Genomic DNA, 14,754 nt, shown 5'->3' with positions numbered 1-14,754 from the left:
TACAATAGTATACATTAAATTATCACAATATGCCAAGATAGATAAAAGGTAATAAATGTCAAACATAGTTAAATAAATATTCACAGTTGCAGTTAGTGCAAGATAAAAATGACATCTCAGGAGTGCAGACAGATTGGTGGATGCTGAGTAATTTATGGTTAGGATTGGGGTTGTCCAGTAAGGTTCAAGAGTGGTTAGCGGATCTAAATTTCAAATTTAAATTTAAATTTTAAATTTGGCACCTCGCCAAAACAAATGGATAAAACATGAAAGGCCATATTCATTCACACCAGCTTGTATCGATGAGTGAAAAAAAATACTATTTCAGTTCGGGCCAGTTCTCAATAGTCAGTGTAATATTCTGTGGGCAGTTCTGTGTTTCTCTGAACATGAGAGAAAAAAACATGTTCTTTTTATGTCATTTTTTTTATTTGTTGTGTTTCACAACCAATGAAATATTTTGAAATGGTCTGTATTTTGAAAAAGATTGTAATTTTGGGGCAATGAAGCAATCAGCCTACATGGTATTGTAAAGAGCACAAAGGAATAACCAGGTTTATTTTTGGTAATGGTATTGTATGGGGTGATAAATACATTGTGGGGAACTGTTGAATTGATATCCATGCAGAATGAGGATGTTCAGGACGAAGGGGGAACCTCCCTCTTGTTCCTGAAATGAAGTCATTAGATCTTTGCTATTTGATTAAAGTGGCAGACAAAGCCAGAATAATTGCTTCATTTACCACAAAACTGCCTTACTATTCGAGCAGTGGTTTTCAAACTTTTTCTTTCCACTCACATACCACTTTAAGTATTCCCAATGCCATAGGTGCTCTGTGATTATAAAGGCCAACTTACTTAGGTGATACGTGAGTGGAAAGAAAAAGTTTGAAGACCACTGTTTTAATTATACCTAATTGACTCATTATGTGCACGGTTTCATAACTCCAAAGGAAATGGGCTAATAGACAATTTTTCTCAAGCAAAATATTTCAGTAACAATTGGGTCTAGAGCAGTGATTCTCAATCTTTTCTCCCCCACTCACATACCACCTTAAGGATCACGTCTCTAGTGGAGAACATAGATTCATTGCCTTCTAATTCTGAAAATAAGGGACAAACATATTTGGTTGCAGGAATCTTAGATAGGAGACCAAAGTGTGAGCAATAAATCCCTTCCTATTTGAGTCTGCACTCAAGGGAGATAGTTTTGCCAAATTTGACATGCTTTGCCCTGGCAGTGAAATTAAATATTTTTGTCCCACCGGAGGATTTTCCACATGAAATAATCACAAATTGACATGAATCAGTCCTTTCTCAATATGCCAAAATAAAAAAAAGTCAAGGATAATTAAATAAATATTCAGTTACAATTAGTACAAGAAAAAAAAGTGACATAGCATTAGTGTAGACAGATAATTTGGATTTTGTCCAATCCAAAAATTCAATCTGTAATTCACACTCATCAAAAACATATGATTTTTTAATTCCTTATAATATCAGCACTCTGCTTCCGTAACAAATGAGAAATACTTATTAATTCATCTTCTTCCTACCTTGGAAGTGAGGTGATTTTGCCCCATTTCTCAATGCAAAACCTTCGTGGTCCATTGCTGCCACGTAGCGATGCAAAACCTTCATAAGGTATACTTGATGTACCTGTGACAAACTAATGAAGAAATGAAGTAGTTGACAGCTTGAGTGGATAACAGATGTTTATGAATATATGTAGGGTCATTGGTTTCACTATACCTGCAGTAATCTTAGTCTCTGCTCATTGTTAAACCTTTCCACTGCAGCCCAAAACCATCTGATCACAATGTGGTTATCATGGTATCCTTAAGAAAAATAAATGAATATTTACTAGATAAGGTTTCCAGATATTAAGTTGTTACTATGCTTATTTAACTTCAAATCATCTCACCTCCTCTGTACTCTGTATTGTTCCTCCAATCACTTAAATCAATTTCTGCCGTGCCTGCGATCACTAATTCTAATTCCCTCGCATCAAATACAGACACAAGCCGAGCATCCACCACCTGGATCAAGTAATTGTCACAGAACAACTGAATTTAACACCATTTAATGATTGAAAGTCATCTCAAATTTATATTTACTTTTAGTATACAAGGCATCAATGAGTTTTAAACCAACTAGAGTTAGAATGAATATAAAGCTGCGGTTAAACCAGGTGATTCACTTCACTTTCAGGCCTATTTTTATTAATGATAATTACCATCCACTGATCTTCGAACAATTCATTTTTTAGACTTTATTGTCAAATACTAAATATTAATTTTTTTAATTGAAAAGAATTAGTAATCCTATGGACTTGATCTTACCCCAATTCTTGCACTCTCTGTTTGCTCTCACTCTTAGGAATATCCAGATTCATTTACTCATTTTGAAAAATAGGGCATCAGTTCAGTTGCTGACCCAAGTTTTAATACAAAACATTGAAACAAACCAAACAAGATTTGATAAAAACATAAATATAACCTGCTGTTCATGAAATTAACAAGAGTCTCATTCTGATAATGTGTGGACGAATCTGCTATCCTTACCTCATAGAAGCCTCGGACTAAGCTCTCCGTTTGTTGCACGACACCTCTCTCAATGCGCCATTTTACCATCTTTTCTATGTATTCTTTCTTGTTCTTTTCAGCAACAGGAATATTTGCTCCACCTGGTTTCAGTTCCCTCTCTGTAATCTACTCCAAAAAAAAACACATTAATTCCCACCCTTGGCACAATTAAATTTCAGTTCATTTTAAATCTTTAATATTGTTTTACAATTCTAAAAATAGCCATGTTCAGTGGCACATTTAAAGATTTCTTAGCAGCAGTTATGAACATAAAAATCTTTTATGACCAAGGATATCAACTCAACAACTGAATTTTACTGATTAGCACTGTTTAACAATGAATGATACAACTATATTTCACTGGTATTATATTTAGATTACCATGGTCAAGTATTACAGACACTCCTCAATGAATATGTTGGAAGCTATTATGCTATTACCCACAACTCCCTAAAGTATTCATATTTGTGTAAGATTTCAGTTTAGCTTTGTTTCAAATGGTTGAAATTAAACCTTTCAAATGGTGAAAGATTTATGATTATGTTGTTTTGGACACCATATACTGCAATTATTATGCTCGAGTTGTGAAATACATGGACAATGGCTATTAGACATTATGTCCTTTTTAAATTTGGAGAAAATTATGCATACTGTCATAAAAATCAAGATTTCCTTTGATAGAACCCAGGGTCCATTTATGGCTTACTTTCACAATTGGACTAATTCGATGCGATGATTTTTGATACTGGATGTGCTTTGTTCTGATTTTCCGAGGACATTGCTTGATTTTATCTCTACTTACAATATGAATTACAACCTTGGTTGGCATTGGGTTAAAATTTTTTCTTTTCCTTTTTCACCTTTCTTTACTTCTTATACAATTCTATGTATATTGGATTGGGATTTAAGTCCAAGTACGATAGTCATTATAATGTATGCTGTTATCTTAAATGTGTAATAGTCTCAATGCAATGGAATTATTATATATTTGTTTTCTTTTCCAACAAAACGTAATAAAAATAATTTTAAAAGAAAAGCAATGATAAATAAAAGGCATATTCAGATGACAAATTTTATTCTTATTAGCCAAGCAAATAAATAAGTGGGGGTGGTCAGGAAGTTACAATGGATCAAATTTACTCTGAGAGCAAGGAATTGCTCTCAACAGTTTACCATAGAATGGCACTTTTTGGGTGTGAGGGGGATCTGGCTGCGACATCTGTCACCCCATTGATTGTGAGGGATGATTTGGCTGATCTGGCTAGCTAGGCGGATGTCATTCTTCTCTCCCAGCTCCATGAGCACCCCTCCTGAAGCTCAGCGATCTGTGGTGTATTACGTAGCTACTCCCCTGCTCGTCTAAACCGCAAAGAATGGCACTTTCCATTCTTATTCTCTTAATATTTTTCTGATATTTTAGATAAAAATATTCCCAACCATGAACATTATGAACAATTATATTCTTGAGTAAAGTTAAATATGTGTCTTATTTTTGGCAATTGTTGAACAATGAATAATCCTTTTCTCACACTTGTCAACCAATATCTATGAGTCCTGCAAATAGTACATCAGACTTAAGCTACTTACAATCTTTGTTGCTGGTAAAAACATCTCAGTAGTATATGCAAATACATGGGATATGCAGCCTTCATATAGACATTACATGCAGGTTTGAGGTTAGACAGAATTGACACTCCATAAATATGCCCCAGATTCCTTTGGTTTACAATACAGGTCCATAATTAATGTATCTTAAACCAGGCCATCTATTCCACCAACATATATCAAGATAAATTAAATGTTTTTCTCTCTCAATAGTCAAATTATTGTGGCCTATCCCAACATGCAGTTTGAAGGGCAACATCAAATTTAAAATGGTGGCATGGTTGGTGTAGTGGTTAGCACAATGCCTTTATTGTGCCAGTGATCAGGACTGGACTGGGGTTCAAATCCTGCGTGGTCTGTTGTACATTCTCCCTGTCTCTGTGTAGTTTTTCTCCAGGGGCTCCAGTTTTCTCCCACCATTTAAAAAACGTACCGGGTATGTAGGTTAATGGGATGTAAATTGGGCGGCACAGACTCGTGGGCCAAAATGGCCTGTTACCGTACTCTATGTCTGAATTTAAAATTGAATTTAATTAAGAGCTCACATCCCAATTTTTTTTTTTCATACAGTCATCCACCTTGTGTATATGCAGTTAAAAAGTAAACCAAATACACATGCTCCTCAACAAAAAAATCATGTCAAATCATAAAAGAATTCTACACCTACAATTTTTTATAATTAAATTTTAAATACCTTTATTCCACACTGAAAAAAAACATTAACATACACAGCTGAAAGCACACTGGGCATGAAGAATGTTTGAGTTGAGTTTGCATCGTGAGAGTAGCGTACCACATATCACAAGCACAGGAACAGATCGGAATTCGAAATTGAAACTATGGATTTGAACCATCATAACTTTGAAAAATCAGAAGTCAGATCGTTGTAAGTAGGGGAGCACCTGTATATAGGGCTTATGAGTGATCAGCTGTTCTCATTGGGAACGTGCTGAGGGCAAGAAAGGCTTGTGAAGGGCCTCAGTTCCTAAGAGCTTTCTGATGATATCAGAAGTTTGGATGTGGAGCTCAGGTTGCAAATGGATTAAACAGGATTCTGTGAGGCTCCAAAGACTGCGGGAGCACTGGAAGTGAATCCTTGGACACTCAGTGTCTCTGAAGGGAATCTCTTTTGCATCTCTTTTTCTTATTATTGGGGGCTCCAGTCAATGCTAATGGTGACTCTTTCTTTGCCTTTAAGAGAGGGAAAAGTTGAAGTACATCATGCATATTACATTTTTTTGTATTATTACATGACAATAAAGGAACCTTGAACCTTTAAAGGTTTAAATGGGATTCAAAGGAATCTACTCCATATAATTTTCCTGGATAATTCTGATAGGAATGATTGACAAAATTTTAGTTTCAATGGCATCTTACATTCCACTTTTGTTTTGAACTATAGAACTTTGCATTCAACTGAGCAGTTTTGTTGAATAAATTTTAAATTGACTGATCTTTTACTTGGCATAAAATTTCTGAACTTCCAGTATGAAATATTTAGTATTGTCATATCTTTCAACTCTTAGCATTATTGTCAACAAGATTCCCACATCTAAACTGAGGGGGTTGATGGTTTCAATGAGGTCAAAGTGGTTAAAATAGCTAGATTAAAATTCGAGGGAGAAGAGAAAAAAAATCGATGACTGAGGAGACTGTTTCAGGAATTAAATGTCAGAACGTGCATGTTCATTAATATTAGAAAGAGAGGAAGAGCTGGGAAAAAGATATGCTATGTAGAGGGATAGTGAGAAATTATACAAGGTTCTAGTACAAATTAAGAAAATGAAATCAGGTATATCAAGAGAAAAATCCACAATCTATAATTGAATCCTTAGTCAATCTTTGTCTTAAAGAGTTATTAAATTTGCCCACGTGCCAAATGTTGTAGACAAAATGATAATTTCAAAGCGTCACAAATGTACCCACCTGGCCAAAGACCTCTTCATTCACAGTAAATGTTAAGTCCAAGATATCACTGATATCATTGTCCTTCATCCATTGCAGACTCTGATGAAACTCTTCATCCAAATATTCCAAGTCACTGAGATCACAAGATCTGGTGAGGAAAAGAAAATGTAGAAAAAGATAAAGGATTATTTTTTTTTAAATTTTTCACACTATGAACCATGTTGACCAAAATACACACAAACATTTCCCTCTTGAATATACATTTTCTCCCCTTTTCCCCCCTCCCCACCCACTAAACATTCAACATATACAATACAATAAACCCATTAAACAATGTCATCACACAATGAAAATAAACAAAAAAATTGTGTCATCTACTTTTACACCCTGCGTCAGTTCATTTCATCTTCTCATTCTGTCATTTTAGGGGATGGAGGCCCGCGGTAGGACCTCTCTGTTGTGTTCCATGTACGGTTCCCAAATTTGTTCGAATACTGTGATGTTATTTCTTAAATTATATGTTATTTTTTCCCAATGAAATATATGTATTCATTTCTACGTACCATTGCTGTATTCTCAGGCTCTCTTCTGATTTCCAGGTTGACATTATACATTTTTTTGCTACAGCTAAGGCTATCATAATAAATCTTTCTTCTAAGTAATACAAGAAGTAAAGATAAAGGATGATTGAGCTGAAATGTTAACTCTGCTTCATACACCAGAAAAGCTGCCTGACCTGCTGAGGATTACCAGCCCGTTGTGTCAACTTCAGATTTCCATCTTGGTCAATTTTTTGATTCAATTATTTTAGTGCGCACCAGCCCCACACATTGATGAAGAATTTGTGAAACGTGTATTTATTTAGTTATTGTAACAATGTTAGAATGCTGTAAACTCTCCAGATATTAGCAGTTATATTTCACACATTTTTCAAAGATTTTTCATTTTAAGAATTTTAAATGAAGCATGATCATTCAAATTTAAAATATTAAAGCTTTTTACACCAATACAACCTTCTGAATCCTTATGGAAGTAATTTTCATGTTATGATGCATTTATAAATATGTCTCTTCATAACATTTGGAGAAGGTAAATATGGCTGTGCCGCTCATTTCTATTGCTGGGATAGGACATGCACAGAGGTTGTGAAGGAATGTGTTCTGGGACATTGATTATTATACTCTTGAGTACAAATGTGTCTGCATTGTTGCTTGACAAATCTGTAGGAAAGCTCCCCAATTAAACCACTGTTTAGATGCTCATGTAGAATTTGCACGGTTGAATGGTCCACATCAGAATCAGGACTAACTGTCATGAAATTGGGTGTTTGGCAGCAGCGTTACAGAGCAGACATTCAGATTACAACCATCTTATGATCCTACTATATAAAAAGTGAAAATAATAGAGCACGAAAAGAAAGGCAGAGCCTTTGCCTCATTGATTATTCAGGAATCTGATGGCAGCATGGAAGAAACTGTCCTTGTGCCATTGAGTGCTCATCTTCAGGTTCTTGTACCTTTCTCCTGATTGGTAGCAGAGTGAAGAGGGCCTGGCCTGGCTGGTTTCATCTAAACTTGCCTTGTCCAAATCCTGTGCCAATATCTGTGTTAAATGTTTAGTCTGATTTGATTTCTATGTTTCCAATGCAGTAGGTTTTTGATCAAACGGAATGCTTGCTAGACCATTTCAGAGAGCATTTATGTATCATCACTCTGTCCAACCACTGACCACTTCTCTGCTCCAGTCTTTACAAATGTTGATCGCCTCTTCTCCCAGTCCCAAACCCCCATTCTAAACCCTCTTACCTGACTCCATCCACACCTCAACCCCAGTTCAACACTCTTCCATTCCCAATGCTCACAAGACACTCAACCAACAGCTCTGTTGGGAGACTTTATAGGCACACAATCCAGAGACACAAGAAAATGCAGATTCTAGAAGCTTGAGCAAACAATAAGCTGAGGTTATTCTGTGGGTCAGGCCACATCCATGCAGAGATATGGCCAACATCCTTAAAGATTTGCTGACCATTTATCTCCAATGGATACTGAATGATCCGCTGAATCCCTCCAGCTTCTCATTGTATGCCTATAATTTAGCCCCTTATGTGTTATTAAGAAATGGCATTCAGATCCAACACAATTATTTTATTTTAATCTACCAAATTATTCTAAACAAAATATTATTAATCACACTGTTAAACTTTTATACCACTGTCAGAAAAGCCTATTATCATTGTAACATAATATTCAAGATGACAATAAAATTGTTTTATACATAATTTCTCTACTGCATTAATACTTTGCTCTTTCTGACCCTACATTAGCTGATATTATAAATTGTTCCCTCACCTCTGGAACTGAACCACTTTCCTTCAAATTGGCCATCCAATTTCTCATCAAAGAACCTAACCTGACCTCTCAATTCTGGAAAAATGGAGACGATGGAAGCTGTTCAGCTCTAACATGGAAGTATTCCCTTGTTCTGCTATCTCAGAATATGGACTGTGCATGACTACACTCTCGTGAAATATGGCTTATTACTTTGAATAGTCATTGAACAATGCACTAATGAATATTTCTTTCTGTTTGCTTTCTTGTTTTTTTTTTATTTTAATGTTGCAGTACAGTAGAAGACCCTCCCACCCATGAAATCTATGAAGCCAAATTGCACCCAATTAACCTACCAACCGCATACATTTGGACGATGGGAGGAGACTGGAGCACCCATGGAAAACCATCAGTCACAAGGAGAATGTACAAATTCCTTACAGACAGCGCTGGATTTGAACCCAAGTCGCTGGGACTTTTAACATCACAAAATCTCAGCAAGTGCTGGAGATGTATGGAAGAGTTAGAAGGTCATGTGCCAAATGGGACTCGCCCAGAGTACTTGGTCAGGATGGGTGAGCTGGGCCAAAGGGCCTGTTCCATGCTATATTACTCTCCAGAGCTAAAATGACCCTCAAGCTGTTGTTGGAAATTTGCTGTTTTGTGAAAACAGCCTGTAATGAAAATGAAGTGCTCTTTTGGTTGGAATCGTTTTACAGGCAGAGGAAATTTTGATCAGTAAACCATTACTTTCAAGTATTGTTATGGCTTTGTATGCAGCCCTATAAAGCAGCATAATATACAGCATGAAGATATGCATGATGCTATCTCCAGAACAGTAGTTTTGTCTTCTTGAGTCATCTGACAAGGGATAAAGTTTTTTTTTTGACAAGACACAATTTTGCTGCAGGTAATGGGGTAGGAGCACTCATAAAAAATACTTTTGGGTGATTAGATAAGTATTGAACTATCCCACAACACATCATAGTATATACATTTAGAATCAAAAGGTAGCTGACCTCACAAGCATTGAAATCACTTCCATCTGCACTTTCCGCAGTCAGATCTGTTTATTTCACACATGTATCCCTTGAGCGACGGATAAACAGGAGACCACAATTGAGGAAAGTATTGATTGGAGATAACACAATGGAGTTTGAAGCTAGTTCTGATGATACAGCAGGTCACTCCCACCAGGTTGTACCTAACTGCACCCCACCCACCAACAGCAACCAATATTTGGTATAACAATCTGTTAGGTAAAAACATCATGAGCTGGGAATGTAGAAGGAGTCACCCAGTGCTGGGCCGTAACAAGCTGCAGTTGTGACCTTGTACTCTCAAGATAAGAGTGGGGATGACAAATTGATGTGCAGGAAACTAGCAGAGAAGGATAGCAACAGTTTATTCATTGGACAATGTCATGGTATGATAATTTACAAAGTACGTATCCTAAGGTATATAAAAAACACCACTTGCTGATAACGGCAGAATGCGCCTTCTCCAACTAACACTGTTAGTTGCTAGTGTTACAATCCGGCAATAAAGAACAAAGAACCTTGATTTCGACTCAGTCTGGTGTTTGACTCACTCATTCATGAACAAAGCAGACCTAACAAATCCTGGATTGGAAAGTAAGAATGAAAAGAAAGCTGGGACGTGACATAAATTGTTGAGTACTATTTAGTTAGACTGCATTTCTTTTCATTTGATCTTCCTTTTTGGAAAGAATTATTTCAGGTGGGTAAAGTGAACTTGGAGGATCAGTTGGACTGAGAGTTTTATTAGATCAAGTCTGCGCATTTATCTCACGATGCAGGGTATTGCGGCCATTGCTCGTTTCGTAGGCCGTCTGAGAATATTAACAGTACTTTGGAATAAGAAATGCATGTAGAAGAGATCGAGCAGGGATCTCTGCACTGAACCACATGGTGAATTAGTTAGATTTATCTGACAAGCAGAAGATTTCCAACAAGTTACAGATTAATTAATTCATTTTCATTATATTCATGATGAATTTATTTCACAGTTCGCTTCTGTACAGGTCAGAGACTAAAATGGATTAACAACTAGCTTTGATCACAGAATGGACTTCAGCTCATTACACTGCTATTATCCCATTTTAGTAGCCATCACACAAGACAGTTGACTGAGAGAGGCAACACCATTCATGGGCTCATGGTGTGATAAAATTAAATGTACATTAGACTAAAGATACAATTTTGAAATTAACAAAGTTATTGAAAGTCTATTTTATTGCAGTTGTCTTTCTAATTACATAATCTGTAGCTTTAAAAATATTTTTTAACTAACAAAGTCCGATTTAAACATAACAATTTCTCAAAAATAACATATTAAAAACCTTTACGAGAAGGCATTAAGCTAAAAACAAAAACTCCTACAAAGTTTGATTCACACTTTCTTGAAAAATTAGAAACTTGTGATTCAACAAAATGCCAGATTTGAAAATATCTTAAAAAATTGGATTTGGGGAAGTTAAATTTAGCAGTAATCTGTTCAAATTTCACAAATATCCATCAGTGAACAGATCCTTAAAACCATCTCTGAAAAATAGCGTCATGTAAAGAGGGTTGAAAAAAAGTGATTGGATATGATAGGGCTTTAAGAAAGAAGAATTCTGAAATGCAAAATGTTTTCTAAATTGTGGCCAAATTCTCATTGAATATTTAACAATTGGATTATCTATTAATTTAGTTGAGAATGGAAGTGAAGAGCCCAGAGTGCTGAATTAGAAACATTTTGGGGGAATTCAGCTCCATTGATATTCATAATGGGCAATCAGAATGATTATGAAAGAAGGACTAAAACGTTAAAAATCAAAAATGCTTTGGAACAGGATTTAAATTTGACTATATCAGATGTGGATATATACACAATACTTAAATTCGTTAATAGCTCTTCGTTATATGCTTGACATTGTCAATCACAATTCAAAGTGGTAAATCGAGCACACACGTTTAAGGCTAAATTGTCTCACTTTTCTTCCAATATGACTCCCTTGTGTAACAGGTGTAAGAGAGGAGAAGCATCATTAATTCATATGTTCTGGACTTGTCCTAGTCTAGAAAAATACTGGAGAGAGGTTTTCCATACTTTATCAAAACTTTCAATGTAGATTTAACATTGAATCCTTTGGTGGCCCTCTTCAGTACAACAGGAGGGAATAATTCTTTATCTTTGGTTCAGAGTCACACCTTTTCTTTTGACTCTTTTGGTGAGATGAGTCATTTTACTTAAATGGAAGGATGCTGCCCCACCTACTCATGATCAGTGGTTGTGTGACATCATGTGCTGTTTGAACATGGAAAAGATTTATTATTCAATTAATAATTCAGATATAAGATTCCAGAAGTTATGGGGTCATTTATGACTCACTATCTTACTTTATAATTTTTACTCCAACGTAATTAAATTTTCTGACTTGTACACCTTTTCCATATTCTATTAATACCAGTCATATATAGCATCTGGCAACACGGTTAGTTGAGAGGTTTGAGTTTTCTCTTTTACTATTTTCTTTTATTTTTGCATTATTAGTTTTTTTTCTAAAAAAGGTATATATACTATTTAGAATATGAATTATGGATATGATTTACAATTTATGTATGTTAGTGATTGATGGAATATCTTATTTAGTTTGTGTAACTGTCCATATTATCTTATTGAATTTAGACATTTTGTTTTTACAAGTTCTTTATTGAAATCAATAAAAAAAATTAAAAAATATTTTCTTCCATCTACAAAAGGAGACTGTTGTACTGGATTGTTTAATTGGCAGAATAAGAATGAACCACACTTGCACCTCACCAGGTGATGCCCCACAGAACAATGGTTCGTCATAGCACTCTCAATCTTTCCAGCTTGAACCCTCACAGCTATAAACTTGTCCATTAAAGGAGACGTCAGCTCAGGCCTCCTGCTGCTGCGTTGGGAACCTGACATGACCTCTTGCCCTCCGCTGATGCTGATGCAGAAATGAACTGCCTGTAGTTCAGTGTGGAGAGACTGAACATGAAAGCAGGTGTTGGGAAGGCTAGGGTGACTGGAGTGCTCACTCAGCTGGACTCAGGGCCAGTGCAGTGCAGTTATTGCTGGGAGATGGCCACTCCCAGTGTTTACGGATAGCCTGAATCCTACAATCTCTCTTGCTTGGTATGTTGGAAGCTGCTGTTTACACCGCCCCCCCCCCCCCATCTCTTATTTGTTTGGTTGAATTACTGACCCTGTTGGTGTTTGCCAGGTGTTGTGGGAAATCTCTAGATTTAGAGAATTGTGCAGCTAAACAAAGTGATGGGGTGTGGGGGGGGAGGGTAGTGGTGGGAGTGTGTGATGAGACTGTAGAATCCAGGTAATCTACCTCCACAGCTGGTCTCAATCCCAACAATGGCCGACACTCACTGTGTGGCCCAGAGCCCCCCGTTGCAGCTCCTCACCCGAGCCCATCCAACATCAGCCCTCAGGGACAACTTTCCACTGCTGCTCGGTCATCCGCTGAGGGCAGGGGGTACTTGCCAGGGCCCTATTACAGCAGCAGGCAGCAACAGGTAGGGCTGAGGTTCACACCAGGTTCCTGGAATAGCACCACTGTCTGTCCTGCCCTCTTTGGTGCTCATTCCAATTGTGCTCTTGTTCCCAAGAACAGATCCCGAGTTACCAGTGCATACCTGGTGTGCACCTGATCATGTAGGTGCGTGACCTCCCCGACATCCACCTGTGCAAAATCTAATTTTGCAGTGGCACCCGTCACATTGCATCCATTTACATTTCTTTTTCAATCCAATCCAACTTCTTCATCATGGCAAGTGGAAATTTATTCCAGGATGTTTAGACCCACAGCTCATTTATGCAATGCGCATCAAACACATTAAAAATATTGACTGAAAAAAAATCCCCAAAATGTGCTCCCTTTCACAGACCCACACAATCTGTGTGGTTATTGTGGTGAAAGTTTTGCTTGCTGACAAAGTTTTCAAAGTTGCTGTCTTAGTAGGTTAACATTTCTGCCTTGCTCATTCTTTCTTTGGCTTGGCTTCGCGGACGAAGATTTATGGAGGGGTAATGTCCACGTCAGCTGCAGGCTCGTTTGTGGCTGACAAGTCCGATGCGGGTCAGGCAGACACGGTTGCAGCGGTTGCAAGGGAAAATTGGTTGGTTGGGGTTGGGTGTTGGGTTTTTCCTCCTTTGTCTTTTGTCAGTGAGGTGGGCTCTGCAGTCTTCTTCAAAGGAGGTTGCTGCCCGCCAAACTGTGAGGTGCCAAGATGCACGGTTTGAGGCAATATCAGCCCACTGGTGGTGGTCAATGAGGCAGGCACCAAGAGATTTCTTTAGGCAGTCCTTGTACCTCTTCTTTGGTGCACCTCTGTCTCGGTGGCCAGTGGAGAGCTCGCCATATAACACGTCATACCCACACTCCTGTTCGGCTCCGAATCATGGGTCTTCTACCGGCATCACCTACGGCTCCTAGAACGCTTCCACCAGCGTTGTCTCCGCTCCATCCTCAAGATTCATTGGAGCGACTTCATCACCAACATCGAAGTACTTTCTCATTGTATATCTACTAAAATTAACTTTTTGCTACTTTCTTCATAGAAACTAACTTTTACGCCTATTTGACATTTATAAAGAAAAAGGAATATTTTAGACTCCTTTCCTAATTTGCTAACCATATTTCAAGAGAAAATAACTTGATACATGATGTATGAATTATGATAAACTATAACAGAAGTAACCTATGGACAGTAATCTATGAATACATAATAATATCAATAAATAATTACAGATAAAATATTAAACAAAGGATAATCTTATATTCCAAAAGATAATTTTCCCCAGTATGTTGATACCAACAGGCCTAAGATCAATGCTGAACCAGCCATTATTCATAAGTTATTGTTAACCCAGATAGCCTTTGTTGGCTTCCACTCGGTAATGATCATCTATCATTCCTGTTCTAAATTCTGATGCTAATAAAGCTCCCTTATGGCTGTCTCATCTAACACTGTATGCAGGTTTATTTACAACCACATTTTTAACAATGATATGTTTGGACAGGAGCCAGGGGCACAGATCGCACTGGATAACCACAGATTGAAAACAAAATATGCAGGATATATTGAGAAACAAATCTGGTTACTCCAACTTCCTCCCACGTATAGGGTTAGTAGATTATTTAGTCACATGGGTTATTTGGGTAGAGTGGGCTTGTAGGCCAAAATTGCCTGTTACTATGCTGTATCTTTAAATTAAATTAATTAATCGTTCATCTCATGATGCTTTGACAGGGTAAATCAGTTTCAACCTTTGAT

The 14,754-nt window shown here is 37.1% G+C and overlaps 1 protein-coding gene and 1 long non-coding RNA gene across 10 annotated transcripts in view; one reads left to right on the top strand and one right to left on the bottom strand.

Annotated features, from left to right (window-relative positions):
- Window positions 1-9,991, top strand: part of LOC138761816 (uncharacterized) — a 43,417-nt gene extending 33,426 nt beyond the window's left edge. For both annotated transcript variants that reach the window (XR_011356525.1, XR_011356524.1), the window contains exon 6: window positions 8,723-9,991. This is a non-coding gene — a long non-coding RNA (uncharacterized lncRNA). The remainder of the gene's footprint in view (window positions 1-8,722) is intronic.
- The window catches only part of LOC138761815 (E3 ubiquitin-protein ligase HECW2-like), a 333,777-nt gene that overhangs the window by 11,814 nt on the left and 307,209 nt on the right, over window positions 1-14,754 (bottom strand). For 7 of the 8 annotated variants that reach the window (XM_069934590.1, XM_069934589.1, XM_069934588.1 and 4 more), the window contains 5 exons: window positions 6,117-6,246; window positions 2,565-2,711; window positions 1,925-2,039; window positions 1,753-1,838; window positions 1,557-1,669 (listed from right to left, as the gene is read on the bottom strand). In XM_069934590.1, the coding sequence (XP_069790691.1) occupies window positions 1,557-1,669; window positions 1,753-1,838; window positions 1,925-2,039; window positions 2,565-2,711; window positions 6,117-6,246 (591 nt within the window). The remainder of the gene's footprint in view (window positions 1-1,556; window positions 1,670-1,752; window positions 1,839-1,924; window positions 2,040-2,564; window positions 2,712-6,116; window positions 6,247-14,754) is intronic. The other variant, XM_069934594.1, reaches the window with a different exon arrangement.

This window comes from Narcine bancroftii, chromosome 4 (genome assembly GCF_036971445.1).
Source record: "Narcine bancroftii isolate sNarBan1 chromosome 4, sNarBan1.hap1, whole genome shotgun sequence".
In the NCBI taxonomy this organism is placed as follows: Eukaryota; Metazoa; Chordata; class Chondrichthyes; order Torpediniformes; family Narcinidae; genus Narcine; species Narcine bancroftii.
This window is presented reverse-complemented; position numbering and strand designations above follow the sequence as displayed.